This window comes from Ramularia collo-cygni, assembly GCF_900074925.1.
Source record: "Ramularia collo-cygni strain URUG2 genome assembly, contig: RCC_scaffold24, whole genome shotgun sequence".
NCBI lineage: Eukaryota > Fungi > Ascomycota > Dothideomycetes > Mycosphaerellales > Mycosphaerellaceae > Ramularia > Ramularia collo-cygni.
In genome coordinates, this window is record NW_019716278.1 from 47,033 (window position 1) to 70,247 (window position 23,215).

At 53.3% G+C, this 23,215-nt stretch overlaps 9 protein-coding genes; 6 read left to right on the forward strand and 3 right to left on the reverse strand.

Moving 5' to 3' along the window:
• Nucleotides 1-20: 20 nt before the first annotated feature.
• On the reverse strand, nt 21-272 carry RCC_10688 (uncharacterized protein; the record flags this gene model as incomplete). XM_023775914.1 has 2 exons in its annotated part: nt 21-168; nt 217-272. The coding sequence occupies 2 exons, from the start codon at nt 270-272 to the stop codon at nt 21-23; spliced, it is 204 nt and encodes a 67-aa protein (XP_023631682.1).
• A 1,615-nt stretch (nt 273-1,887) lies between these two features.
• RCC_10689 (uncharacterized protein) lies at nt 1,888-4,887 on the forward strand (the record flags this gene model as incomplete). XM_023775915.1 has 3 exons in its annotated part: nt 1,888-2,284; nt 2,344-3,572; nt 3,628-4,887. 3 exons carry the CDS (start codon nt 1,888-1,890, stop codon nt 4,885-4,887), a joined length of 2,886 nt encoding a protein of 961 aa, XP_023631683.1.
• Nucleotides 4,888-4,980: 93 nt separating this feature from the next.
• On the reverse strand, nt 4,981-6,264 carry RCC_10690 (related to hydrolase; the record flags this gene model as incomplete). XM_023775916.1 has 4 exons in its annotated part: nt 4,981-5,714; nt 5,762-5,834; nt 5,887-6,137; nt 6,201-6,264. 4 exons carry the CDS (start codon nt 6,262-6,264, stop codon nt 4,981-4,983), a joined length of 1,122 nt encoding a protein of 373 aa, XP_023631684.1.
• A 591-nt stretch (nt 6,265-6,855) lies between these two features.
• RCC_10691 (uncharacterized protein) lies at nt 6,856-10,182 on the forward strand (the record flags this gene model as incomplete). XM_023775917.1 has 6 exons in its annotated part: nt 6,856-6,896; nt 6,950-7,059; nt 7,108-7,424; nt 7,651-7,993; nt 8,048-8,665; nt 8,726-10,182. 6 exons carry the CDS (start codon nt 6,856-6,858, stop codon nt 10,180-10,182), a joined length of 2,886 nt encoding a protein of 961 aa, XP_023631685.1.
• A 400-nt stretch (nt 10,183-10,582) lies between these two features.
• RCC_10692 (related to UDPglucose 4-epimerase) lies at nt 10,583-11,587 on the forward strand (the record flags this gene model as incomplete). The annotated part of the gene is made up of 1 exon (XM_023775918.1): nt 10,583-11,587. The coding sequence occupies one exon, from the start codon at nt 10,583-10,585 to the stop codon at nt 11,585-11,587; it is 1,005 nt and encodes a 334-aa protein (XP_023631686.1).
• Nucleotides 11,588-11,704: 117 nt separating this feature from the next.
• On the reverse strand, nt 11,705-12,616 carry RCC_10693 (related to molecular chaperone (DnaJ superfamily); the record flags this gene model as incomplete). Its single annotated transcript, XM_023775919.1, has 1 exon — nt 11,705-12,616. One exon carries the CDS (start codon nt 12,614-12,616, stop codon nt 11,705-11,707), a length of 912 nt encoding a protein of 303 aa, XP_023631687.1.
• Nucleotides 12,617-12,835: 219 nt separating this feature from the next.
• RCC_10694 (uncharacterized protein) lies at nt 12,836-13,609 on the forward strand (the record flags this gene model as incomplete). The annotated part of the gene is made up of 1 exon (XM_023775920.1): nt 12,836-13,609. One exon carries the CDS (start codon nt 12,836-12,838, stop codon nt 13,607-13,609), a length of 774 nt encoding a protein of 257 aa, XP_023631688.1.
• Nucleotides 13,610-16,311: 2,702 nt separating this feature from the next.
• On the forward strand, nt 16,312-18,101 carry RCC_10695 (related to tetracycline-efflux transporter; the record flags this gene model as incomplete). XM_023775921.1 has 2 exons in its annotated part: nt 16,312-17,992; nt 18,046-18,101. 2 exons carry the CDS (start codon nt 16,312-16,314, stop codon nt 18,099-18,101), a joined length of 1,737 nt encoding a protein of 578 aa, XP_023631689.1.
• A 1,228-nt stretch (nt 18,102-19,329) lies between these two features.
• Nucleotides 19,330-22,934, forward strand: RCC_10696 (related to RNA binding protein Jsn1; the record flags this gene model as incomplete). XM_023775922.1 has 3 exons in its annotated part: nt 19,330-19,562; nt 19,618-22,864; nt 22,929-22,934. The coding sequence occupies 3 exons, from the start codon at nt 19,330-19,332 to the stop codon at nt 22,932-22,934; spliced, it is 3,486 nt and encodes a 1,161-aa protein (XP_023631690.1).
• Nucleotides 22,935-23,215: the final 281 nt, after the last annotated feature.

Consider the following 23,215-nt stretch of genomic DNA (forward strand, 5'->3'; position numbering starts at 1 on the left):
GTCTGACTATCGTCAAATCTTCATTTGCGTTTATTGGGTATGCTGTAGGCAGTGGATGAAGTCTTGCTAGCTGCGTTGGTCTTTTTCAGTGCGTCCAACAGCTTCTTCTCGGCCTTGCTCTCTTTGGATGAGAACTGGGCACCGACACCTTGAAGAAGGTCTGTGGTCCTGAATGGCGATTAGAAGATTGCACTCTTCTTGGAAGAAGTCACGAACCTCGAAACCGAGCCTTCAGAGATGTTCCGATCAGTAGAGGTCTTCTGGAAGTGCATGACGATGGCTTCCCCCTTGTGCGTCAAGTTGGACTCTGATCTGCTCCCTTGAGTATCGAGAGATGGCCGCCTCCACGGGTTTTATATCTTCAAGGCTAATCATATCTTTCCTGCACGACAATGTGGTGGCCGCCATGTGCAAATTGTCGTGTCGCGGGAGTGTTTATTTAAGACGGTCACGCACACCAGGGCATATGGGATCATGATGCATGCGTCTCGACCTCGGTGTGTTGTTTCTGCAGTATGCTCGCTGCTTGTGTCAACAATCATGTCGCAAAGTGAGGTACCAGCGAAGCCTTCCAACCGACTCGGCTCTTCCAGCAGCCCATTCGAGGCACGACTTCTTGACTGCGTTGCGGAACGGTCCCGAAGATCGACCTTTTGACGGTGAAGCGAGGTTCGAGTGTTCCGAACCAACAGTGGCCGTTTGGGATGTGGCCGCCTGACCATAAGCTTCGCGGTCCGCCACGAGCCGGCGTCTGTCGGTACTTACATTTATGCGCGGAGTTGACGATGTCACACATGAGTGGGTATCGATTCAAAAGCGCTTCGCCGCAGTTCGGGAAGATGCATTCGCTGTTTGAGCAGACCAATAATGCATTGCAATTCTTGCACCCAAGAAAAGACACCGAGTTTCGAAATCACCCAGCTTATGCTGTAGCTGCTCATCGAAACCATGATTGATGGCCCAGCAGAGAGGCATCGGAGTCCAGTCATCATCATCAGCTACGATAGCGAAATGGAGGTCATGTGCACTTGATGAGGCTTGTACCCGCATGAGCCCCGAGCGTAAGCGGTGGCAGATTTTGGTCCGGCTTGTTCGTTYCATGATAGATTACCACTTGGCCGGGACAATGGTAGAGATCGTGACCTTCCATCCTTCGGGGATGCGTGACAATAGATAAACGCGACGGCACATTGTACAACTCTGACCGGCAGTGGCTGAATCGTGCCACTGCCTGGCATGGAGTCTGAAAGTTCTAAATTGACAAACGACCCATGCGATGCGGATTGAGGTAGTGCCAGGTCGCCGCGTGATATCGGGCCTGCAACCGGTCGAACCCGGCGTGTGGGACCCATCTGGCATGTCAAAGTACAAATGGTAGATCAGCCTCTCATGCAAGTCGTACGCATTCCCGTTAACATGGCTCCGGGTCTTTTTACATGCAGTAAGATCCACGGAACCGTCCAGCGATACAACAAGCTGCCCAAACGGTAGAAATAGTCTGTCGCATTACACGGCATTGTTTTACGGGCTCCATGTTGGTACTCCTTTCACTCTCTCGAGTGCTGAATTCGGGGTCGGAGTCCTTTCCAGATGGTTATCCCCGAAAGAGAGGCCGGTGTCTTTGATCCGTGGAGGCATGAGAAATAGTCTGAATGCTGTCTCGACTTGGACATTGCCCTGAGCAGAGCGATTTGAGCGATGTCAACCACGTGAAGCATAAGCTATCTGCGGGTGCCTTTGTATCGACAGCGCGTCTCGAAGGTTGGAGAATGCAGGTGGGACTGTAAGTCAGCCGGAACTCGTTCCGCTGCTCGTGACGTCAGGGTGTTCGGGGTCAATGTCGGCGTCCGTCTTCCTTAAGTAAACACACCTCACACACACACACCGATGGGGACTCTCACCGCTGGGCAGCCAAGGCTGGACTCATACTGTGTCCACAAACTACCGACAAGCTGTAGATTGAGCTCCATTGGAGAGTGCTGTGCATGCTACGACGAGCGCCAGCACTCCAGCACGTACTCGACGTACATTGACGGCATAGGATATGTCTCTCGTGGCACGCGATGGCAACGATATTGTTGGTTCTGCAAAGAGTTCTGGAACAATCGGGTAGAAGCATCGGGGCTAGAGGCCCGAGAAACTAGAATACCAGAGGTGCCAGACCAAGCAGAATTCCTAGAACGATGGTACGAGTTTCACCAGGGGTACAGAGTGGTCACACGAGCAGACGGGAGCGAGGAGAGGATCGCCGTTCTTGGAGAGGACCTGAGAGATGTGGCCCCAGGTAAGGAAAGATGGCAGCAGAGGCCCCCGTGCTGTGGCTAACCCCTCCGTCTGTGCTAGGCTGCCTGCCTCGAACACTCGAAGAGCTCCGCGCCGGCCGAGAGCGCAGCGAGCTGGAGGATCATGAACGCGAACAAGCTCGGCTTCAAAGGCTTGCAGTGCAGGAAGAGCCAAATGCTGCCGGCCCGAGTCTAGACGAAACACTGGATGAGCTATTTTTGACGGCATTGACGGAAGAGCGCAGGACTCAACAAGATCCCCAATTACTGTTCTCCCACCGCGACCAACCGGGAGACGTACAAAATGCACCTCCAGCCGCAGAGATCTATGAGAGCATGAACAATCCAAACAACATCCAGGCGCAATCTATGGTCCCAGCAGGTAGCCGCAGCCGCGAATATCAGGTGCGGCGAGTTGCCGCGTTGCGCCGCGAGTTGCAACGTATGCGCAGTGGTATCGAGCGCATAATCAACGGTCTTCGCGATCTCGGCGAGGTCGTACCCGATCCGACAGACGCTTCAGATCGCTTACGGAGCTTGGGGCAGACTCTAGACAACATCTCTGGCGTTCCATCCCGGGAGGACGCGCAGCGAGCAATCAACAGTGTCAACGCGCTCACGGYTAACACGCCAGCCGCTGCCACCGATCGCAATGTCGCCAGTCTCCAGGCTAGGGTAGATGAGGCTCGCCAACATACTGAAGATGCGCAACGAAGCCGTGACCAAGCTACCAGAGAGCTTGATCTAGCTGACCAGGAGTTGCGCACTTCTCGGGCGCGTCTGAACCAGCTGCGAAACGAACAACGTTCTACAGAGAATTACATACGCCTATTCGGCTCTCGCGAACAGGTTGTGGCCCAAGGTGAGAATTACGAATCACCAATAGGCGGAATGTTTTCGCGCGCCATGGAGCGTTTCCAGGTGGCCGAGGAAGTACGCCGGGAAGAGCAAGTGCTCAGACAGTTCCTCGCTGAGGAAGAACGGGCTGGCGGCGAGGACGCCTCATTGCTACTGGCATCGTTGGAGCAACAGCAGAGAGATGTCTGGGGTGTACCTCAACGTATACAACAGTCGCCGGGCAACCTTCATCAACCGGAGATAACGCAGTATACAGCTCCTGCGTGGCAGACTTCACGATTGGCGGACGCTAGCAGGGCAGCGGACCAGAACTATGAAGCAGGTCTTCAGCAATACTACACCTTGCTCAGACGACAGAATTGGACACAAGATCGCGCAGAAGTACCCCCATATCGCAGCGGAGCAGATGTGGAGAACGGCCTCGCAGCAGAGGTAAGTGAGGCGTAAGACGTGTATCAATACCGGATTGACTAACTGTTTTTCCTAGGATGCCCCCCGTGATTTGCGAGGTGAAAGAAACAACGCCACATCTCTGAACGTCCAAGCCAGAGGTCCCCTTACGGTTGTCGCTGGTCCCCCTGGTGCACAGCTCGACCCCGATCCATCAACAAACAACGACCACCGGCTGGACGCAGTTTTCGTTCTGTCAGCCCTGTCTCAAAGCGAGGGTTTGCGTTCAAGGCTTGTCGGGGCTGGTGTCAACGAATCTCCCGAGACTAGCGGAGCCTTGATCTCGAGACTGATCAGGGAGTCTGCGGAAAACAGCCTCAGTGCGGAAGATCGCAACACTATCCAGAACATCATACAAAACGAAGACATCATTTGGGGATCTGGTTTGCCGGCAGAGAGGAATCGGCGGCGCCGTGAGAGGGGGGAGCAGGTCGGCTTCACCGAGATGGCTAGAGACATGGCCGAAGAAGGACACACTGTTCTTCATGACATTGAAATCATGGCCGAAGCTTTCCAAATGAGTGTGCAGGTCCGGCGCCTTTCTGGCCTGAACGCTTCGGATCAGCTCGGGATGCTCTATCGACTGCAGCGCGGCGAGCGCGATGAAACAACACGCTCGACTCTCATCGCCATGTTGCGTGACGATGTCACCCAAAGCCGGGCGAGAGAGGTCCATGAGCAGCACGCTAGTGAGATGAACCCCGAGCAGAGATCTAGGCATGCCGCCCTGGAGCACGAGAGACGTGAAGCTGCCCGACAGGGAAACCACAGCCGAGCAGAGCTTGATGCTCAGCGAAGAGCGACTCAGAGAATTGCTGTGGCTGCCGGGCAACTTGCGATGCGCACAGGTACGGCAACGCTCATCGAGCGAATTGCGAACAGAGATGAGGAGACCCGAGCTGCGTACCAGCGTCYCCAGGACAATGGATTCGTTCCTCCAGAATCAATGACCACTCGCCGATTCCGCGAATCTGCGGTGTACAGGCCACTCACAGATGACGAGGATTCCGAGGCAGAATCGGACGGTGAAGGGAAAGGCTTGGATGCGCCGGACACTGGGCGTCCGCAAGAACCAATGACGGACGAGCAGATGACTGTCAATCTTGAGTGTCAGGTGTGCTACACTCAGATCGCCACCATTGCCACGCTTCCCTGCGGGCACCTGAGTATGKGTCAATGGTGCAGCGACCAGCATTCACCAACTTTGGCTCATGACAGAACCCGTCCGAGACGTCCCGCGGCTTGCCCAGTATGCAGGAAAGGAATTCGACAAAAGGTGAAAGTGTTCAGGTCATAAGGTAGATTGGTGTTCGCCCACAAGCGGAGTCACGTCCACAAGCAACAGATATACGCAAGGTCTGCATGTGCGAGTATTTTATTGATGCACCCTTCACTTTGCTTTCCCTATCTCAATCCGACTGGCAATGACATCTACAACTCGTTTCAGCCCGCTATGTCTCTCCTCCTGCGTATTACAGAGGAATAGCTTTGTGATGGGGAAAGCATGGATTCCCGCGGGTTCTTCATATTCCTCCACTCGGAGATCTGCCTTTTTCAATCGAGTGATGAGCTCTTTCGTCTCGGGCGCGAAGACCTCTTCCTCGCCATAGATAAAGTACCAGCCCTGACTGGGGGATGCTCTTCGCCACCATGTCAGGTCATGACAGCGGCCAGGCGACACGAGTGCATTGTCTTGAGAGCCATTCTTGCCAATGTATTGTGTACCGTAAAGATGTAGACTCTCCGCGTTGAGATAATCTGACCGGGTGTTTCTGTTTTTCGGCGAGATGATGGTAGCCCAAGGGGAGATGACAATGGCGACACCGGGCATCTTGTTCTTCAAAGATGAGTAGCCAGAGACGCAGAGCATGAGGCTCAAGATAAGCGTGGCACCTGCTGAGTCGCCACTTACAACGATCCTAGAAGGGTCATCAACGAGTGACAGGACATATTTGTAGCCAGCCAGCGCCTCTTGTACTTGGGTGGGGTATGTAGCTTCGGGAACAAGTGTGTATTCCAATGCGAACAGGGCGGGATTCGAGTAGCCGGCTTGCTTGAGAAGTGTCAGCCAGACGAGTAGGAACTCGAGATAGAAGAACGAAGAGCCCATGGAGAAGCCGCCGCCTAAGACCGTCAGCACTTGAAATGTAAGATGGTTACGACGATGATACCATGACAGTAATAGAGTACTATGTCTGGTCGTTTTGAACTATCGCAGATTGCGTATATCCCTTTTCTACCATCCTGTGCAATGGTCAATACGTATTGAACGTGCGGCCCATAGAAGATGTATTACCTCGTTGACCTCTCGCCAGTAGATCGGGCTCTTCCAAATGCCATGGCGCAGCATGCGGACTTTGATAAATGGCAATGCAACCCATTTTGAGAAGAAAACTTTGCCTACTGCTGCTGGTATGTCCGAGAAAGCATACCGTACGCAGCGTACTACCACATCTTGAAACAATGTCGCACCCTTCACAAACGGAGGTTGGTGTTCTTTCTTGGTGAAGTACCGCTCCTTGATCAGCTGTTTTGGCAGTCGCAGAACTAGGACGTCGGTCAGATGGAACGATTTCGACTTTCACATTCTGAACATCAGATGACACTTACGAAGAAATGGCAATGCCTTGATACCGACTAGTGTTGTGMGRAATAGGCCGATCTGAATGATCATTTGAGGAGCAAGAAATATCARGAAAGCGATACAATCAATCCATGCTATCTGGCCGAGAATCATCGCTGCGAATGAGAACAATTTGCATGTAAGTGAAGAGTGCTGTGGCGAGAAGAGCTTCTTGAGCCGGGTAATATGCGAAGCTTAAATCAGGGATGTCCGTGCTGACATCGGAGGTTTATGGTCGCAGACGATGAAATCTGAGACGGTGATTAAAATGACATTTGCGCACATATCAAAGCGCACGACATATCGATGTCGTGTCTGTCCACCGTAGAATGATGGAAATTCGAACACTCCAATGCTCTCGTTTGTGATGTTGGAGGAAGTGATGTCGGCAAGTTCAAGCCGAAGAAATTCCGTAGTCATTTGCGCGCAAACACCAACCACTCACTTCACGCGCGGCTCTCTACTGTCACAACTGCTCAACTTCAACTTCAACCGCCGCACCTGTCAACAACGCTGCGCAGTCGGCAGCGCCATTTCGCTGGGAATTCGAACATATCGATTGCCAACGCTCATGAATCCTGCGGCGGAGTGAGCTACAAGCATTACCACCACGCAGCTCCGGCTGCCTGGGACTTTTTCGCCATGAGTGCCAAACTCGATGACGGTTCTCTGGAGCTGGCGCGGTGAGTCTCGCAGCTGGAACTCCTCTGGCGCATCGTATCTGACACATTCACAGTTCCATGGACGTGGCCTCGATCCCGGAAAAGCTTCGCTGCGCAACTTGCGACAAGCTTGCGATCAATGCCATGAAGCTGCCATGCTGCGACAACACCATCTGTGGCGACTGTAAGCTAAGCGCTTGGCAATGCTGCGTTCAACACTGACTTCCTCCAGGCCATGACACGATGAGCGCAAGCGAATGCCCAATCTGCACACACTCACCCTTCTCCGCCGACATGTGCGTGCCCGCGAAAGGCCTGCAAATGACTATCAAAGCGTTCATCAAGACCGAGCGTAAGAAGCGCGTGGACGCAGCAGCAGCAGCTGGAGAAGCATCGGGGGCGGGACCTGCGGATACCCCAGCACCTGCCGTGGCAGCTCCTGCAGACACGGAGTCGGCGGCAGTGGCAGGCAGTGAGGAGGAGAACGCCACTATGAGTGGTATGGACCAGGACGCGGTGGCTGAGGCCGCTGCAGATCCCGACAACGAGGTAAGAGATCCATAACACTTTCCCTTCCCCGCGCACATGGACATGTTGGAGATATCRGGTATATCGGGAATGAGATATTGGGAGTAGGCGTGGAGTGTCAGACGTGAGATGTGTGCGACAGACAGCGTCGAGGCTGGGGATCACGGGAGAGGTTTGATAAGAGGACACGCTGCATCGAAGCTTGCATTCATGATTGTGAACGCCTACTGACAAGCAGGTGATACAGTCCGAAGCGGCTCCCAATACCAATGCGGATCAGGATGAGGACGAGGACGAGGACGATGATGTTGTGATAACTACCGAGATGCCGGAGCACCACCAAGACAATCAGCAACAGCAGCACGACCAACAAGGAGAACAGCACGAGCAGCAATCTGGTGTTCAGCCCGGTGGCGACGAGTCGTTTTCCGATCAGCAGACGCAAGGCCATCAGCTGCAACAGCAAGGTTTCGGCTTCGACCCAAGCATGGGCAATTTCGGAAACGGCGGCAACATGAATATGCCCATGGGTATGAACGGATTCAACGGGATGATGCCAGGCTTCGGCATGGGAATGCCAAACATGATGGGTAAGCGACCATTTTCTTCTTCACATTCCTCTACACGACTGAGACGATCCGCAGGTATGCCTGGAATGGGTATGGATCCATCGATGATGTTCAATGGAAGCTTCGGCGGCAACATGGGAGATATGAGCATGATGGGCATGGGCATGGGCGGTATGGGGAACGGCATGATGGGAGGCGGCATGGGCAACTTTGGTGGCATGGGGGGCCCTGGTTTCTTTCCCGATCAAGGAAACTATATGCAATCAAATTACGGAAACGCTCAGCGACAGAACTTTTCTAATGATCGCGGGTACGGTCGTGGCTTTGGCCGTGGCTTCGGTAGAGGCGCACGAGGTAATTGGAACCCCCGTGGCCGCGGAGGTGCCTGGGGCCATCAACAAGGACACCAGCAGCAGAATGGCTTCCATCAACAGCTTGGTCCACAGGGCCACCACAATCAAAGTTTCCAACAGGGACCGCAGCGGACTGGCGCCAACTCGGAGGGAGTGCCTTTACGTCGGTCCTCTCCCGTCTACGAGGGACGCAAGGCTACTCCTGCCAATCCTGATGCACATGATCACAATAGGAGCGGGGACAAGCCTGCCGGCACCGCAACTAACATGGCAGACGACACTAATACTACAGATGAGCGTTCGGAGCAGACGAAGGAGGTTGCCGATCAGCAAATGCAAAGTAAGCAATATCAATCATCGCACGGCTTCACATCGAACACAGCTGAGACTTTCAATGAAGACGAAAATGGCAGCACGGCTTCGATGAATGTCGACAATTCGGCTGGCGATGGCAACGGCGAACTTGCCCAGATCCAATCTGTCAATCATTCTGCACCATATGAGGAATATGATGAGAGCGCACAGTACCAACAGGAATACGGATTCGGCCACCACAACAGTAACTTTGGAAGCCGTGGCGGCTATCGTGGCCGCGGTGGTTTTRTCAATGCCTCCCACGCGACAGAGCTCACTCCAGCTCCCGCTCCGCCAGTGAATGCTCCCAAGGGGCCTAAGGCCATGCTTCAGGGTCTTCCCAACACTGGATGGTCTGGCAGAAACTTGGTCATGGCGACGCCGCCGAAGAAGATTAATACTCCTACGCCGGCGCCACAGTCCGAGCCACGGATGCTACCCAACGGATCTGCAAAGCAGGACGAGACCATGCAGGACGACTATCCACGGCGGGAGCCCGATCTCGGAGGCCAAGACAAACCAGCTTCCCGCTCACACTCAAAGTCACGGCGTCGTAGCAGATCGCCTGTGATGGATGACGGACAAGAGTCTGATGGAGCGTACTCCCGCCACAAGGAGGGCGATAGACGCAAGCGTAAAGATTACGAGAGACGACACGATGACGAAACGGAGGACTCGAGAAAGAAGTACCGCTCACGTTCAGAGTCTCGTAACGACGACGGCTCCCGTCGCCGTCAACGCGACAAGGATGAGGACCAGCATCGATCCTCTCGGTCCCATCGTGATCGAAGTCGGGACAAGGACCGTCGCCGACGTCATGAGAGGGATGGTGCAGATGACAGGGACGAGTACTCACGTCGCAAGAGCAAGACCCACCACGAGCGGGCTGAACAGGAGGACCACGAGGACAGCCGTCGTGGTAGCGGTCGCAGACACTCGCGTCGCGAGGACGATCACGAACACGAGGAGGACCGCAAGGACCGATCTCATCGCTCCTCGAGACACGATCGACCAGCTCGAGACGATGGCCACAGTCGCGAATACAAGCGTGATCGYGAACGTGAACGAGAACGTCCMCGTGCTGTCATTGAGCCACCTTCGGATGAGCTTGGCTTCAAGATCAAGGGTTCGAAATCTGCTCGCGCTGGTAAGGACAGCGCCAACAACAACGACAAAGAGCGACGCTCCAGCGTGGTGGTTCAGAGCGTAGTCGAAGCACCAGCTCCGCCCGCCGGAGACATCTATGCCGCAGAGCGAGCTGCTGCACAGGGAAAGCGCGAAGCCAGGGAAGCGCAGCGACGCAGTACAGTAACTCATCCCAGCTCCCTCGGAAAGCGTGGACGTGAAGAAGACGATGCCTTCGATGCGCCACGCGGCCCAAAGGGCGATCGCAGCCGGACAAAGAAGGGCAAGAATGGAAGACCTGAGCGCAAGATCTCCTACAAGTACGAGGACGAAGTCGGCGGTGGTGACGACGATCGCGATGCGAACCGTTGGAGATGATGACTTGAACGATTTCATCGCCAGGTCAGAATCACGGCGTCCAGTCCGTCTACAAGGTGCACTTGCGACACCACAATTGCAAAACCAATTCCATCGCCAAGCCAGAATCGCGGCGTCCAGCACATCTGTAAGATGCGCTTGTGACACCAAGATTGCGCTTATCGCAGCGACTAGGTACAAGATACGGACGCTGCGTCTAAGATATCACTGTATCAAAACCTGATCCTACGTTCTTCTCCTGTCTACAGTATATTTCCCCTTCTGCACGCTAACCTCGTTCCCGCCCACTTAGCGTGAGCCTTTTGCGCGGCGTTTAAATACCCGTTCGGTGACTCAACTGCATCTTGATATATTTATTGTGCGGTATCTGTTCACTGGTCACAAGAGGTTCCAAACAACAATGGCAGGCCCAGATGTGCTTGTTACAGGATCTGCCGGTCACCTTGGTCACGCTTTGATGCTTGACCTCCAAACACATGGGTTCACACCCTTGGGTATTGATATTCTTGAGTCAGAACACACCTCTGCAGTAGGTCCTGTCTCTGACCGTGGCTTCATTTCGAGTATTTTCGAAGACCATCCATCACTTCGTTACGTCCTTCACACTGCCACTCTCCACAAACCGCACATTGGATCACATTCCAAAGAAGAATTCATCGAGACGAACAACAAGGGARCTCTAGTACTCCTTGAAGAAGCCAGCAAGACCCGTAGAATTGAAGCATTCATTTTTGCATCTACTACTTCAACTTTTGGTGCAGCGTTGGCCCCGAAATTTGGTCAACCAGCAGCATGGATTGATGAAACCGTGGTTCCTATCCCAAAGAACATATACGGAACAACGAAAACGGCGGCTGAAGACCTCTGTCAACTCATTCATATCGAGAGCAAAATGCCCGTCATAGTGCTCAAGCTCTCCAGATTCTTCCCGGAGCCGGACGATAGCGAAGAGGCACGGAATGCCTACGAAGACGACAATCTCAAAGTCTGCGAGCTTTTATACCGGAGAGTGGATATCTCGGATGTCGTTCTTGCGCATGTTTGTGCAATGCGAGAGGCGAAGAGGATTGGATGGGCGAAATTTGTGATTAGCGCTCCACCTCCCTTTGATCGTAACAAGGACACTCTTGATGCGTTGAATGATAGTCGTGCGAGTGTTGTCATCCAGCAGACTTTACCGAAGCATGCGGAGCTTCTTCTTCGTCATGGTTGGAGATTGCCAGATAATATGGATCGGGTCTATGATTCCCGCAAATCTATGAGGGAACTCGGATGGCGGCCGGTCTTCACATTTGAGCGAGCCGTGGAGCGTGTGAGTGAAGGGCAAGAATGGAGGAGTGAATTGAGTGTGAGGGTTGGAAAAAGGGGATATCACGCGAAGCCTACTGGAGTGTATACCGCTTGAGGGGTGATGCAGACCCAATGACCCAGGGGGCGCAAGATGTGGAAGACGCGAGTAGAGATAGGAATTGACTAGCAAAGAGCTGTATTCATTGCCAAATCCTGGACATTCCAGATGCACTCACTTCTTTGCCCTTTTTGCAGAAGGCTTCTTCGCATTCTTTGCAAACGCTTCCTCAGATGGCTCATCGCGGCCCTTCTGCCTTGCCGTCCCACCATACTTCTCCTCGATGCGATCGAAGGCAGCTCCCCGCGCCTTTTGTCGTCCCTGAATCATTGCAGCAAGACTGTCCAAGCCTCCGCCGGCATCCGCCTTATTGCCACCCCTTTTCTGTTTCTTGTTCTCCATTTCCTTCTTGAGCGCCTCCGCCTCACCAGCCTCTCCGCCCTTCTGCCGTTTGGCATTTGCGATTCTCTTCCGCCGTGCATTCTCACTCTCCTCTGTGTAAGCTTTGAAAGACTCGACCTCGTCAGCCGCAATCGCCGCATCGATGATCTCACGGAAGCGGTCCTCGTCGTCAACCATGTCACTGAGCATGACTTCTTGATACAGCTTGGTCATTTTTCCCTTGTGTTTCTCATACGCTGCTATTACAGCGCCTCGCTCTTCCTCGCTGCCCTTGTACTCGGTCGCAAAGTCGTTGATCTTCTCCTCGGTCACCATCTCGTCGAAGAGTCCACGATAAAAGTCCGACCAGTTGAAGTCATCGTCATCCAAATCGAGAGATTCCTCCGTACTGCCAGTCAAGTCGTAACGTCTACGCCTCCGCTCGTCGGATAACACGGCGAATGCACAGGCGACTTCTTGAAACTTTGTGTGTGCCGTCGCCTTGTCAGCTTCCGCCGCTTTGTCGGGATGATATTTGAGGGCAGCTTTGCGGTAGGCGCGTTTGATGTCGTCTTGTGAAGCAGAGCGGTCCTTGATGGAGAGGACTTCGTAGGGATCGATGGCGGTGGGCATCTCTCCCTCGAGCTCTTCCTCCTCTTCCTCCCCTTCTTCCTCGTCGTCGTCGGAGCGTGGCCGTTTGACCATTGTGTTGAGTCGACGATGATCTGATGTGTTTGATTTTCTGCTGATAATGCTACAAGAGACTCGATGATGTGTGATTCTGATGTGGATGTTGGAGTGGAGAAGAAGACGCGACGCCGACGCGCCGTCTCGCTTTCATTTCGCGTGTCGACGTCATTTCCTTCACAAGATACATGTAAACATTAAACAAACTGACGACCTTCACCCGATCCACGCAATGTCATGAGCGACGGAAAGCTGTACGCTGCGCGCTACTTTGATCATCTCTCTCCGACTTGGTTCCAGTGGAACAAATTGACCGCCCATGATCTCCTGCACCACGTCCATTCGGTGCCCGATTTCGCGGGGCGGGATGTCTGGTTCTGGCTCAATCATCCACTGCAGTTCTTTCAAATTATGGGTCTAGTCGTCCAAATTGACAGTGTCGCCGATGGACGCTATACATTTCTCACGATCGATGATGGGAGTGGAGTCAACATGGAAGCCAAAATCGAGAGGAGGCCAGCGTGGAGGGACGAAGAACCAGAATGGAAGGAGAATTCACAGGTCGAAGATGTGGATGTGTTTGTCAATCTGGGACTCCCAGTAGTTCTCTTACACGGCAAGCAGGTGGAGGTTGGGGAAGTCATGCTGGTCAAAGGCACGCTTACCACATTCCGACATGAAAAGCAGCTTGTGGTGAAAAGAATGCGGCGTATGAAGGATACGAATGAGGAAGTCGTCTGGTGGGGTCGCATGGCAGATTGGAAAAGAACGGTGCTGAGTACACCATGGGTCATTACGGAGGCAGAGAAGGCGAGCGTCGATCAGAGACTGAAGAGAGAGGGGCATGAGTCGAATAAAGTGGTAAAGCGAGACTCTCGAAGGGCCGAGAGGAGGAGAGAGTGGGAAGAAAGGCATTCGGCGAAGGAGGAGATCAAGCGAAGTCTGCAGGAGGAGAAGATGAACAGACATGCTCTCGAGGGGAGCCATATCCTACATATACCTTGGGATTGACTTGTGCAAGTACCGTCTTACTGGAGGGTACTACATCGATCGACTGGCCATACGTGTTCAACAACAGAATACGCGAATATCCGCAGCGAGGAGACCTTCTGTTCCGATAGAAAGAAACTGCGGACAATTCTCTGCCGCATCCGAGACGCGACTGCAGATCGAATATACTGCATATATGAAAGCCTCTTGTTTGCTCTGGATCAAGCTGCCAATCCGTTACCCCAAATGATAAGCTGTACTTTTTGGAGATGCCACCAACATTCTTGCTCGCCACACCAAGTTCGCCAGCATCGGAGGGTAAGCTATCAAGCCTGACACTATCATGATGACTGCGTATAAGTTTCGAGTTCGCGGATGCCACTCATCTTCCTTGACTCATCGCAACAACGCATGAGAACTTGGACCGGATCATGAGCGACAAGGCAGTCTTCGCCTGATAGCGATTTTGGTACACGCACCGAATCTTTCTTGGTCGGAAACGTTCAATCGTTGAAATCRACAGACACACTTGACTGTACGCTCCGAACTCTAGAAGCACAACTATCTCCTTGAACCTAGACTTGTATGGGGCTGGGTGAGCCCGCTTGGTGAGACTCCATGGGCATGGTCAGTCTCACTCTAGCGGGTAGTCAGGGGCACCAGAAGTTGCCGGATGATAGACATAGCAAGCAAATTTCCCGCTCGAACAGCCTTCTCTGGTCAACGATAAATTCGTACTGTACTTGCAGTGCGCTATCTATCTGAAGTCTCGCACGGCAATGCCCTGACCACCGCACGTAATTGTGGCATTCCTGTTCATCCATTCACCTATTCTGCGGATGAGCCTTTCTGGAGAGCAGGAATTACTTCGCCATCAGATACCTCGACTTCATCCACCATATCTGAATGAGATGAGAATCAAAAGGAACAACAATCCTCCAACCGCCAACCCAAAGACTATTCCCATCCCGACTCCCGCTAAAAATCCCGTGTAATAGTCATTGGTCCCTCGGTAGTCTGGATGTGGTCGTCTTCTGCAGACATGACCGGCAGCAACACGAGCTGGCAATTGCGTTACTACAAGAGTGCCATATGTGGGAGGTGAGGTGGGTGGATAGCTTTCTGTGTTCCCGTGCTCAATTTTGAGAGGTTGAGCTTCGATGTCATGATTGTCCATTTCGGGGGACGTTTGTCACAACGTAGTTTGTTTTCAAGGTCCCAGTGCGACCGTAAAGAAGAGCACCAAAATGAGGACGAATACTATGTTGAGTCCGGCAAACAACGCAATTCGATTAATCGATTCCTGCGGTGCCAAACAGATCTGTTCCGTCGAATCGTAGTATGATATGGCATGCGAAATAGCTTCGGCCCCTGTGCGATTGCTGATTGATAAGCTGATAGAGTCGTCTGGCTGATAAGGAGTGGTTGGGAGCTGGTATTTGACGTTGTCGGAAGGCCTGATAGTAGTCGTGTCATAGGATCGCGATTCGTCATGACCATTTGCCGACTTATTTCTTGAACAGTGCCAATTGGTAGTGCCTGTAGGTGATAGCGATCCTGAATGCCTGTTTCAGCACTTATCATCTAGAGTCACACGGTCTTTGCAATGAGAGTGATAGAAATATGGAATTCTGCCGCCTTGTTGGGTCGCTGCGATGCTGTGGTACATATGCACGCCAAGTAATGCACAGCGGTCCCGATTGGGCCACGACTGGGAGACAGGACCGTGGAACAGCGACCTCCATAGTTCACGCCCCTCCATGTGCGAGACMCACGGACAGTCTTTTCTCGATTCACTCCACATTCCACCCATGTGTTTTCTTGCATGACGGCACGGCATGCATCAATGGGCGATATCTTGAGCTGGCGAAGTCGGTCTGTTCGAACAAGTGTCCGAGAAAGCTGGCTCGCACGTTTTACCTCTTGTCATTTTCCAATGTGTCGATTAATMATGAGTACAAACACATGCACGCTACAACAAGGATGGGTGAGCACCTGCAGGCAAGCAAGGTGAGGTCGATGAATCTGCGGAGACGGGGCCGTGACTCCAAACGTCCCGAAGGCCGATCGACTAATGCACACACTTGCATGAGATAAGCTCATGTGCCGATGATGGTGACGACAAGATCACAAAGCATCGTGCGAGCCGGACTCCACCAACCACGCTACCGTGCGATGAATTCGTGTGTAAGGTAGATAGGCATAAAAACATTAACAAACGAAGCACAGAGAAGCAAACAGCAATTGTGTTGAAGCACGTCTTTCCAGCCGGCGAGTTTGGTTGGGATCAGGGATCGAACAGTTCCAGGGGAGCTTTGGCCTTTGTTGTGTTGTTGAAACTGGTACCGCCACCATCAAAGGTAGAATTTGGTTTACAAAGCAACCAACCGTCCAACGGGCCTCTGGCTCGCCGACGCTGTTCCTTCGCTCGCTTCCTTTTTAATATACTTTAATACACAGTCGCCCTCACCTCTACCTATCTCTACCCCTGCGCTGGCCGTTTAGTGTGGCGATAGGATTGGAAGGACTTCTGGACCCGGGAGCATCAGGATTCAGCACGCGCGATACCGTCACGTTCACAGCACCACGAGCCGCTCACGAGAACCTCCTCCGTCGTATCAGATTATACAATTCGATAAGATACGATCTGGACAGAACGTTGACACGCAGTACCGGAAGCTGCTCGCACAGTAGCAGGCACAGGAACAGCCGGCGCAAACAAGATGCAGACCGCCGATGCGGTGTTTGAGGCCGATGCGAGCTTGATCACGGCTCTCCAACATGAGAGAAGGCAGCAGCCGGGACAGCAAGGCACGCGTGCAGTAAAAGTAGCCACGGGCGCAGTATCATCGACTGGTGTCGATGAGAGTGCTCCCTTGTTGGGATCGCAGGGCGAGGACAACAGCAACGAGCCACCCTCATGGTCTGGACCATCCACAGAATTTGATCACCTGCCATGGTATAAAAGACCATCAATGGGCTGGATGCTTGGACCATTCTTCATCCTCGCCGTGGCCTTCGGGGGTGTAATAGCGCCCAAGTTAAACCTCATAATAGATCTGGTGTGTCGCGAATATATTGCCGACAGAGTGGCATCTGAGCCTGGCTTTACCATGATGCCTGTGAACTTCAACGGAGGCAGCAACCGCCAATGCCAGATTCCAGAAGTGTCATCTCGGGCAAGTCTGTTCACAGGACTGGCGACCATCGTTGCGGGAACGCTTTCTGCAATTGCAAGTCCAAAGCTAGGAGCCCTTTCCGATCGATATGGACGCAAACCGCTCATTATTGTCACCAGCATTGGCACGATACTGGGAGAGATCATCTTCATATTCGCCGCACTATTCCCAGAGAAATTTCCCCTCTCAGCATTGCTGATAAGCTACGCTCTGGACGGGGCGACTGGATCGTTCATCTTGGCCATGGCGCTGTCGAACGCATATGCAACAGACTGCACTTCGCCTGGCAGACGTAATGTAGCTTTTGGTTATTTCCACGCCTCTCTTTTCACTGGCATTGCGATTGGGCCCATCCTTGCCGGCTACATAGTCAAGCTGACGGGCGAAATCGTGGTGGTGTTCTATGTGCTCACTGGCGTACACGTTGCTTTTTTGCTATTCTTAACGTTTGTCATCCCCGAATCACTCTCCAAGAGTAGGCAGAAGAAGGCCCGCGAACTACACGCAAGCCGTGAGGTCCAGAGAGGTCCGAACGGGGATTGGATCAATCAGCTGCGATCTCTCAACATCCTCGCGCCTTTGAAGATGCTCTACCCCACTGGGCCTGGGACCAGTCCGGCCCTGCGATGGAACCTCATCCTTCTCTGTGCGGTGGACACTATCATTTTTGGCGTGGGCATGAGWTCGATGACCGTGGTTGTCATCTACGTCCGCCAACAATTCGGATGGGAGACATTCGAATCTGGACGTTACATGTCGATTGTGAGCACTTCTCGTGTTCTCGTGCTCCTCCTACTGCTCCCGGCCGTGACACGGTTGCTACGAGGCAAAAAGTCACAGGCCTCTGATCGGAAGAATACCGGCTGCGACACGTTCGATCTGAGTGTCATACGGGTGGCAACTCTCTTTGATGCGCTTGGTTTCCTTGGCTTCTCGCTTTCACGTACGGGCTCGCTTTTCACATTATCTGGTGTCGTCGCCGCTGTAGGTGGCGTTGGTTCGCCGACATTACAGTCTGCATTGACCAAGCACGTCCCCGAGGAGCGCACTGGACAGCTGCTAGGTGCCACCAGTCTGCTTCACTGTCTTGCGCGAGTTGTGGCTCCTGCGGTTTTCAGTGCAATATTTTCTGCCACGGCCAAGAGTTTTCCACWGGCCGTTTTCGTTTGTTTGGGTGCTACTTTTGTGCTTGCTTTCGTTGCAAGTTGGCTGATAAAGACTGGAGGTATGTATTGAAACGGTGGAGGGGAAGAGAACATGAGACTGACCACTTGCTAGTATATTACGATGCCGAGAAGGCCGATGAACCAGATACCGGGGAGTGGCAGAGGTAGCCGACGACAGTGTTGATACAGAGTGGATCCGCCTCTCATACCCAGACTTGATGGCTATGGAGTTGCGTAATCGCGACTGTAATGTTTCCTTCCATGTTCGATATAGAGCGTCTAGCATTTGTTCAAATTCTCGATTTCATAGACCTACTACGTTCTTGCACTCGAATTTCCTGCAGCAACGAGTGACGTACAATCGTCTCCATATGCAGCACGCCAATCTTCCAAGACTTGTTGCATGCAGAAAGGTGATCGATGAGTGGGAGGTGGAGGTGAAGCCATCACACCCGCAGACTGAACCGCGTTTCACGTTCTGCGCCAAGCGGATTGAGGCCCGACGAATCACGAGAGATTTCCTTTCTATTTCCTCAGGAGACGAGATACGATGAAACGCTGCCGGGACTGCCGGGTCTCACGTGGGAAGTAAATCCAGCTAAGAATTCCAAGTATTTGCTGCTCGAAGCGCTAGATTGAGTGAATGTCATGTCGAGCAATAAATAGGTGACGAGAGTGAAGGAAGGTAAAAGTAGAAGGTAGACCCTGTCCCGCCAGTCTGTTTTGGAACGTCGAAGTCTTCGAATCAAACAGCTTGTGTGAAGAGCGGAGACTGGAGAAAGACGAGCCTCGTATTCAAACCAGACACTGCGCCGTGCTGGCTCAAGGTACCGCAGGGTCAACGCACTCCCACAGCTGGTCCCTGTTCCATCATCATCGCTCTCGAAACATCAAGTCTCCTTCGCCAGGCCTCGCATGTGCGCCGTTGAAGCATACCACGACCCGCGGCCCTGTCTATTATACCTAGTTTTATGGACTCTAGGCTGACCGCCAGCGTCCTCGATTTCGCCCTTCGTCCTCGTCACGCCGTTATCCCTGACGTCTCGCCGCGCCTTGCTGGCCGCTGAAACGTTTCGTGCGCCATCGAAGCCTCCCTCGCACGCCGCAGTCAGTCGCGACTCGACGCCTTACACCAATCCTGCCCGAATAGGAGAGCTCCGCTTCGGAGACGCTCCGCGAGGTGCCACYTCCCGCCCTCACGAACACATCGCCGTAACACTGGTCAGAGAGCGGCACGACATCACCGCCACTGCACCTTTCTTGTTCGGCGGGTTGCTTGACAAGCAGGACTTGAGCGGGCAGTCATCACAAGTCGATTCATCCTAGACTGTTGGGCAGTCGTACAGTTCCATCAATTACACTCTTTTTGATCGAGTCAAGGCAAACCTAATCAATAATGGCATCTGGAACTCGCCCAGACTATCACCTCAATCTCGAGGGCCTCCCGCAACTCAACATGCAGTCCCGCTCGGCCAACGCTTCCCAGGCCAACTCCCCCATCGAACCGCCTGCAGGATCAGGACTTAGGTACCCGCTGGGCAATGGCATAGGAAACAGTGGTAATCAAGTTGGCACGGGACGGACTGGCTCTCCCAGCAAGGAATACGGCAGTCGGCTTTTCCCCAAACGGTAAGTGACGCCGTTGCTGGCACGCTGCTGATCGAGAGAACTAACGAGTCGGCAGTGCGCGTGAGATACAGCAGCAGGAAGGGCTGTCGCCGCAGATCTGGGGAGGACCTCCGACCTCTGGAAGTGGACACTCGACGCCCCTTCGAGAAACGATTCCCGAGTCACCCGGCAGCGACAGCTTTCCAGACTTCAACGTCGAAGCTGGTCAGGCGAGCAGCGGCAGTCCCAACGACCTCTCAGCCTCGAGCTCCGCCACACGTCGCACTCGTGCAGGCACCGTTCCCTCCCGTTTCCCAGCCATGGGGCCTCTCTCCAGCTCTGCCAACAAGTCGAACCGAGCGACGCCCTCGACCAGTCCATATCCCGGCCCTGGCTCGCCTTCTCACGCGGAACAGCAGGCCAACTCCGGCGCACCGCCCGCAAGCAGCAGCGCCGCCTTGCTGTCTCGTCTAAGAGCTGGGTCAATGCCACAACGCGGACTTATCAACACCTCTTCGTCCACCACACAGAATCCATTTGGGTATGGCAATTCTCTGTTTGCGAGCAACTGGCTTGCTGGAAGAGATCGGGCAAGCACGCTGCAAAGTATCAGGTCATCTGAGGGACCATCTTCGCCGAATGCATCTCCTGCGGACAACGATGTAAGAACTTTGGACTACCTGGGCCTAGTGGACACTCCTTCCACTGGGATGAACAATTTGTCAAGAGCAGACATGGACATGCTCCTGAGTCAACAAGGATTGAGTGCAGGTGTAAGCATTGCCGATCTGGCTGCCCTGAACGCCTACAACAGCAAAAATACTGCGAACCGCTTCCGATCATACTCGGTCAACGCGAAAGAGAAGTATGCAGACGGTGAAACGGACGAAATGGATCCGTACGAGCAGCTCCAGCAGCAGCTGTACTCCGGCACTGCCACGCCCACTGATCCTGCCTCCGTTGCGCAGGCTGCTGCAATCCACGAGGCTGTTCGGCAGCACAACTTGGATGTGCAAGCATTTGCAAACTTCGCTAGTGCGAACAGACCGAGAGCCCGTACTGCCGGCGTTCTTGACTCTCCTTCTTCTCGTGTACTTCGCAACTACATGCCAATGCCGTCTCGTCTGGACAACAGCATGACGGCGGCAGACCTTCAGAGTAACGATGGTTCGGAATTCGGCGGACTGGCAGCCGCCGTGCAGAACATGAATTTGCACGCGAAAGCATCCTACGAAGGAGGCATGGATGTCGGAAGTCTCGAATCGCCAACCAGGGCACTCTGGCTAGGCAACATTCCGTCCTCGACCACCGTCACATCGCTCAATGTCATATTCAACCAATTCGGTCCAATTGAGTTTGCCAGAGTTTTGACTCACAAGAGCTGTGGATTCGTGAACTTTGAGAATATGCAAAGCGCCATTGCCGCCAAGGCACAGTGCAATGGCAAAGAAATCTTCCCAGGGTGTGGTCCAATTAGGATTGGTTTTGCAAAAGAGCAGAGCGCATCCAACACGCCTGGAGCTCATGGTGCGTATGCGTCTCCAAGCCCAGATCCGTTCGTGTCGAAGAGTCGTCTTGATGGTGCTCAAACTGGCGGAAACATCAACGCGGAAACTGCCGCTGCTGCACTCGCCACTCCTAATTTGCTCGAACTCCGCGATGAGATCAACAGCATTGTTCAAGAGTTTGGTGCGACCTCTGATGATCAAGCTCGCATTGCTGCAGCATTGGAGAGTGCCATGGGCTGGAAGGAATATCAAGATGAGATCCCAATAATTTCCGAGCCAAACCACAACCGCGTGCATGACGCGCCGCGTCTGCGCGAGATCCGCAAGCGTATCGACAACAATTCTTGCAGTCCGATGGAGATTGAGAGCATTGCCATGGAAATGCTGCCAGAGGTCGCAGAATTGGCATCAGATTACCTAGGCAACACAGTGGTGCAGAAGCTGTTCGAGCACTGTTCCGAGGAAACTAAAGAGGCAATGCTGAACGAGATATCTCCTCACTTGGCCGAAATTGGAATCCACAAGAATGGTACCTGGGCCGCACAGAAGATCATTGATGTCGCGAGGACGTCCGATCAGATGAACATGATCGTGGACGCACTCAAACCTCACGGCGTTAGCCTCTTCTTGGATCAATACGGAAACTACGTGATGCAGTGCTGTCTGCGCTTTCAAGCGCCAATTAACAATTTCATCTTTGACACGATGCTGGCCAAGCTATGGGATGTTGCTCAAGGCCGTTTTGGTGCTCGGGCGATGCGTGCTTGTTTGGAGAGTCACTTCGCTACGAACGATCAGAAGCGTTTGATGGCGGCCGCAATCGCATTGCACAGCGTTCAGCTTGCGACCAACTCGAACGGCGCCCTGCTCTTGACCTGGTTCCTTGATACCTGCACGTTTCCAAGGCGCCGGTCTGTCCTTGCACCTCGACTGATTCCTCATCTTGTACACTTGTGTACGCATAAGGTTGCTTACTTGACCGTGCTCAAGATCATCAATCAGCGCAATGAGTCAGATGCTCGCGACAGCATCTTGCAAGCTCTATTCTTCGATGAGCAGACTCTCACCGACATTATTAGCGACCAGGCTTGCGGCGCGACCTTGATTTTCAAGGTACTGACAACGCCATTCCTGGATGAGAGTATTCGCCCAGAATGCTTGGAGARTGTGCGCAACGTTCTCTTGCGCATCAAAGCAACTCCATCGCAGGGCTACAAGCGACTCATGGATGAGGTTGGGCTGTCCACGCGTGGCGCTCAATCAGGTCTCGAGAGCCGCTCGAACTCCAAGGGTCGCCATGCGAATGGCCACCAAGGCAATCTCGAATCTGGTCAGAATGGATACGCACGCCACGGCTACGGTCACCAGGTTGATCCAACCATGGCACCCAATCTGCAGCGAACCGTCAGCATTGATTCCAACAGCTTTGACCCTTATGCTCAGCAGTACACTCACAGCCCAGCCATGTCAAATGCCGGCATCAGTCCCATTAATCCTGCGCAATACCAGCAGGCGATGTTGGCTCAGGGCCAAATGCAGAGGCCTCCTGGCTTCTTCGGTAGTCCTGGCATGGGCCCCGGCAATGGTGTGCCAAACGGCATGGCCTACGGGGCAGCGTCACCCGCACAGCAATTGGTCGACCCTTACAGGAATGCATCACCTATGATGCCACCGGGCATGGGCTATCAGCAACAAGGTTACCCAACCCCTATGATGGCCATGAATGGCTATGGGCAATACGCGCCCATGCCGCAATTCTACCCCCAGGGTCAGATGTCTCAAGGTCAAATGACTGGTAACAACAGAAGAGGCAGAGTGCGTCACCACAATCGACCATGAAGCAAATGAATTCAAGCTGACATGTGTTGTCCTTGCGCAGCGTTGAATGACACTCCTACATCGATCGACATGCCACACTTTTACGACGACGACAACCAGCGAAATTTGCTACTTTGTTTTATCGACCCCCCTATCTACATCTACGACGTAAAAGTATTGGCCAAACACCTCAGGCTGGCCTTGTGGGCGAAGGAGCGAGCGCGCATCGGTTCATCGGAGTCGGATTATTTTCTCCTTCTTGTATCGGTTGGGACATAGGGCGGACGGCGCAGTACAAAAATGGGATGTTCAAATGTATCAATGACGGGCAACTGGCTATTGGCAGAC